At 32.9% G+C, this 6,135-nt stretch overlaps 1 protein-coding gene across 1 annotated transcript; it reads right to left on the bottom strand.

Moving 5' to 3' along the window:
• Window positions 1-1,582: 1,582 nt before the first annotated feature.
• Window positions 1,583-4,028, bottom strand: LOC109185174. Its single transcript, XM_019335156.1, has 3 exons — window positions 3,645-4,028; window positions 2,479-2,670; window positions 1,583-1,948 (listed from the first exon to the last, which is right to left on the bottom strand). Exons 1-3 carry the CDS (start codon window positions 3,708-3,710, stop codon window positions 1,769-1,771), a joined length of 438 nt encoding a protein of 145 aa, XP_019190701.1. The 5' UTR covers window positions 3,711-4,028; the 3' UTR covers window positions 1,583-1,768.
• Between the last annotated feature and the right edge of the window lie 2,107 nt (window positions 4,029-6,135).

Raw genomic sequence — 6,135 nt, 5'->3', positions numbered from 1 at the left:
TTTTACAATACTTTTACTACAATGCTTGTGCAGAAAAGGAAATATGGACATTTTTGTCACGCACAACTTTTTTTCTTTGTTTTTCCAACCATTTTATATTATCAAAATACCCTCCTTAAAATAATAATAAAAAGGAAAAAAGTATAAAATAGTTCACTAAACTTATCCATCAGTGCAATTGGGTTACGGAATTTAAAAAGTGTACAATTAAATTATCAATCAAGCATTAAAATAAATTAGAAAAATATCTCAATTACACATATTTTGTTTGTTTAATGGTTCGATTACACACATTTTTAGTTCAGTGACTCATCAATTTTGCAAAAAATGATAAATTTAGTGACTTAATACATTTTCTTAATAATAATTATTCTTCCAAAAGGCTGAACCCCAACCCTAACCTAATACGGAGTAATAATTATGAAACTATTGGAAAGAGTATTTTAGTGAAATCTAATATAGAAATTTTGAGTAAAAAAATAATGTTAAATGAGTAACATTCATTATTGACCTACTCCTAACTCAGTTTTTAATTACTAGCTCTATAAATAAAATATGAATAAGGGTCAAATAGGCCATCGAACTGCACACAATAATGCAATTAGGCTACTGAACCTTAAAAAATACTCCGTAACAATTAAGCTACTAAATTAACCAATTTTTTTTAATTAGTCTAATTTACAGGTTTTACATGTTAGTAACAGGCCACCCAAAAATTTTAAAATAATTTTTTTTAAAATTATTATTTAAAAATAATAAATTAAAAAAAATGTTTCTTCGTCTCTGCCGGAGAGGAAGAAAGTTTCTTCGTCTCCGGCCATGGAGACGAAGACAGTTTCTTCGTCTCCGGCCAGAGACGAAGAACCTTCTTCATCTCCATGGCCGGAGACAAAGATTCTCTTCGTCTCTGGCCGGGGACGAAGAGTTTCTTCGTCTCTGGCAGAGACGAAGAAACGTTTTTTAAAAAAAAAAATATTTTAATTTATTATTTTTAAAAAATATTTTAAATTTTTGGGTGACCTGTTACTAACCTGCAAAACCTGTAAATTAGACTAATTGAAAGAAATTGGTTAGTTTAATGACCTAATTGTTGTTTTTTTAGGTTCAATGGCTTAATTGTATTATTGTGTGCAGTTAAATGGCCTATTTGACCCTTATTCCAATAAAATAAAAGATCTGTTAAGATTGACCTATAGTATAAAGTGAGAGTTTGGGCAATGAAATTGCATCTTTTTTTTTTTTTTTTTTTGGTATAAACCAAAAAGTATTCCAAGTTTATCTCCATTCATTTTACGGTTCGGGTCCACCCGACTAATCTTCATTCGCTCCGAGAAGCACGAGACTGGCCCAAGAAAAATTATCACTTTTGAAAATCAAACCCAAGTTGTCTCAAAGATCATCACCACGAAGAAACTCATTTCTCACTTGAGCTACCCCTTCGGATTATTAAATTGTATCCTAGTTACACTAAACATAAGCAATTGATGCAAGAGCTAAATTGTTTCCTCCAACTTATGTACTACTGGATAACCATTAAGAAATGGCAACACACATGTATACTGAAAAAATTAACAATGTTGTAAGTTACAATGCCGTGTTAAGAGCACAAAATACTATTGCATTTTAAAAACTCCCTATATATACATGACCAGATGATCTCAACAAATTATTTAGAATCTGTGATAGCAGACAAGAGAATTAACATGGGGTTTATTGTGTAGTATATGAAGAGGAAATGAAGTGTTGAGAGCAATATTAGATTCCATGGCTAAAACCCAGATTCCTGGAGTAATTTAAGGATGCTATGTTCTGGTGCACTAATTGAGGGATGAATGGTTGGGTTAGAAGGAGGTGTAGGTTTCATCCCAGCTCTCCCTGCCTCCTCTCTAGCCCCCAAATCCCCCCTCCTTTGCACTGTGGAAACTCTATCCTTCCATATTCTTCCATCCTGCACCAATTCATTCAAAACCATAACATTATTGGGGCTTTCACGTACTCACGTCTATTAAGAGTCCCACATTGCAAAGAGAGAAAATATGGATTTATAAGACCATGCGTTAGACTAACTAATTGATTGGATTCAGTCATTTAGTGTGGTTAGCCCAATTGAGTGACCTACATCATAGGACAAACACTTCAAAGGCAAATTATACCATGGACCAGGGTCTATCATGCATGACCCTGGTCCCTGATCCAAAAATAACATTTAGATTCTGTACGATACATAGGTTTCTAGGTATAGAATGTGTTAACTGAAACAACTTTCATTATCACCACTATAGCAACACCAAAGGTAAAATTGACCACTTTAACCTTTACCTTATTGGCAAGGCAACCTAAAGAGATCCAGCAGGAAACAATACACTATGATTCCTTTGTGTCTCAATTAAGTGAAATAGCAAAAATAAGTGTGGTCCTCTATATTGCAAACACCCTAATTATCAGACAGACTAATAAAAAAGTGAGTTTCAAACTTACATTGAGTATAGAAGGCTCTGGCAATGGACATTGAATCGGTCTATCGTTGTCAAGAGGCTCGGTTGGGTGTTCAACCGGCTTAAACTCGATCATAAGCTCGATACCATAAGTGGCAGCAGAGGCAACTCCATCAACAATCGTTACACCCCCGGTCGCTTCCAATCTCCTTGGCATTACTACTTCCCTTTGATCCTGCATTAGGTGATCATGATTTTTTTTTTCTTTTTTACTAATGAAAAGCTCTACCTCTCTACTTACCAAGCATCTCCCCAAACAAAGATCTTGGCATTGGGCAATGTCAAACCCTTTCAAATGGTGAATCTAGCAAGTAGGAAATCATTTCACATCTCCTTCATATGTACCCAAAAACATTACCTTTCAAAATGTGAGGTAAAAACTCCTCACTATCAATTTCATGAAAATTGAAACATATGCCCCATCTCAACTGAAAGTAAAAGTATGTTTATATATTATATGATCAACATGCCCCTCACGTGTGCCAGCCGGTTACTTTTGACGGACTCCAAGCAACACATGGACCAAAGTCTCTTTTTACGAGGTATACCAAATTGAAGAGCATAATCTCAACAAAAAAGCCAATAGATTGCAGATTTATATGTATATATTATATACTCAACAATGAAGGCCCAAAGCAAAACTCTACAATCATTATTGTATGGAGCATGGTCCACACAAGTTGTGTAGATCATATTTTGTCTACTGTAAAATAATGTACATTCAGTACAAAAATAATGTTACATTGTATTTAGGAGATGTACATTATTTTTGTTCTGAGTGTACATCATATTGTATAATGTACATTCAATACAAAAATAATGTACATTTAGTATATTAAAAATGTACTTTTTGTTATGATACACATAACATTGTCTGGATCATATTTGTCAAAACTCTATACCTAAGTACCTAATATTTGCTAGGATAAAAAAAGAAAAAAAAAAAACATTTCCAAATTATATCAATTCAAAACAAATTTACTATCCACAAGTTCCCATCATCAGATTTACCCAACGAAACTATAAATTCACAGCGGGGACGATTGAAACCCAGAGCAGTAAGGAAATTTACCAAAGCACAAGTTAAGAAAATGTCGAAATAACACACAGAATCAAGAGGAATACAATAGCAGGATCGGAGGCTCTTACAAGTGCACTTTGAGATCTTCTATGCCCAGCTTTACTTGCAGAAAATCTTGGAAATATACCCACCATAATCTCTGACCCGAAGATCGAGAATCCTCAAAATTGCTGCGCGAGGTTTTGTCGATTTCTTCTTCTCTCCCTGGAATGTTGGTTAAAGAAAGAAAGTGAAGATTGAAGAAGACGATAAGATGGTGGCTTGCGGAGTGAGTCTGTCTCTTGTATTCTCCTTTGTCAGCTCACATTGAAACCGCATAAAATGAGAAATTTGAATTTGGTGCGTTTGAGTTTGTGACATGTCGCTACCAAAGCAAAGGTTGATGATTTGTTGAGCGGAAGGAATCGGAAAAGCTGCGAATAAAGAATAAAACAAAGCCGCGAATAACGAATAAAGGGAGAAACCCAGCCACTCGGTCATTTTTTTTCCCTTTTTCATTTCTTAGAACAATCAAATAGTGTTTTTTCTTACTTTTTTTGAAGGAGAAAAAATTAGAGGGATTGGTATTTATATAATTGGAAATGAGATTTTTGGTTAGATCTTTTTCCCGTAATATAATTTTTGGGTGGGGTTCACTTTTGGAGAGAAAGGAGAAATTTGAACAGATTAATGTGCGTGTGTAGCAATCTGCGCGTCTAAGTGCTTAAAATGCACACGCCTTTAGACGCGTAATGCCTTTAGTTTGTTTTTTTTTTTTTCTTGTTAAAATTTATTGTTTCTTTTTTTTTTTTTTCATTTTTTCTCTTCTCACTTGTTTCTCTCTTACATGGGTAAGGATGACAATTCTACCCGCACCTTATGGGTTCTCCGCATCCCCGCCGCTATGGGTTTTAAAATACCCGCACAATATGAGTAATTGGTGCAGGTATGTGGGGGAATTTTGTAAACACGTGCGGGTGCGAGGAGGTATCCCCGCACCCGCACTTATATATATTGTTATTAGTATTCATTTATTATATAAGTTTATGTATATTTTATAATTAAAAATGCATAATGAATTAAATTTCTTAGTTTTTTTTGTTAAAGAAAATGAATAGGAACAACACAAATAACATAATGAGTAAACACTTAATACAATTTATAATACTAACACAATTTTCGTTCCAATTAAGGATTAACTTCATTGGTTCTTATTAAATTTTAGATTTATGTTGAAAGTTATAAAAAAATATATATGTGATAATTATAATTGTAGTATAAAATTCTTATTAGATTTAATTGTAATATTAATAATTAGAGTTACGGGTTGGGTATTACCCGCACCCGTAAAATCCTCGCGGAGACGGGTATGGGGTAGAAATTTTATTACTCGCGCAGGTGCGGGAAGTGGATTGAGAATGCGGGTGCCGGGGCGGGGGATATATCCCCCGCACCCACCCCGTCCCATTGCCATCCCTATACATGGCTTGCAAAATACTCACAAAAATCTATAACTATTGGTTGCTCTTAACTTTAGAGCAAATTCTACTTTTATTCCTCAACTATTATAACATTGTTACATCTAATTATGTTTTTTAATTTTAGTATGGAATGTTAGATTGCCTTAGGGAATATTAAATTGACGAGAATGTTATATTCCTGTGTTTGATTAAAATTGAAGTTTGTAATATAAATTTATTTGGTTTAGGAGATATCTTTTATGTTATAATATTTTTTTTTTATTTCAATACCTTTAACATATTTTCATTTATTTCAATAAACATTAAAATTAAAATAATTAATACATGATTTAAAAATAATTAATTAAGAACTTGAACTTGAAAAAATAAAATTACTTTATAAGTTAACGTGGAGTAATAAAAAATAAATAAAATATATAATTATAAAAATAATTAAATATGATGCATATAATATGCTAACATAAAATATATATTTTATAATAACTCGAATTAAAAAGACAAAAATAATAAATATGTATGGGAATGCTAGATGATACACTTCCTTTAAAATTCAATATGAAGGAAGGGTATGGTGCATTGGGAAATGTTGTATTCTATTGCTGGGCGTTTGGTTGGAGAGAGTGAATTATGTGGGAAAAGAATTGTAATTTCATGTGGGATGAATTACTGTGAATAAAGTGGGAGTTTAAATTCCAGTGTTTGGTTTACGTGAATAAAATTACTATGAATTTCAATTCCAATGTTTGGTATACATGAGAATTGAAAGGGAATAAGTAGTATAAAGTCGAAAATGCACATTGTTGTTGTTAGACATCAACTTTAGGTTAAAAAATGAGAGAGGTAATTTTGTCTTATCATTATCTTTTTTTCTTCCTAAAATCTATGGAATTAAAATCCCAATGGGGCATGGGATTTTAATTCAATGAAAATGAGGGAATAGCAATTCCGCAAAATTGCAATTCCTTCCAATCAAACTAAGGAATTTAATGATTTTTTGAATTAGGTGGAATTAATTGGGAATGAAATTTAAATTCCCTCCAACCAAACGCCATGTTGGGGAAGTAAGATAACATAACCAACCACGGGAATGTAAGCTTAG

Source organism: Ipomoea nil, unplaced genomic scaffold (genome assembly GCF_001879475.1).
Source record: "Ipomoea nil cultivar Tokyo-kokei standard unplaced genomic scaffold, Asagao_1.1 scaffold1317, whole genome shotgun sequence".
NCBI classification, from domain to species: Eukaryota; Viridiplantae; Streptophyta; class Magnoliopsida; order Solanales; family Convolvulaceae; genus Ipomoea; species Ipomoea nil.
This window is presented reverse-complemented; position numbering and strand designations above follow the sequence as displayed.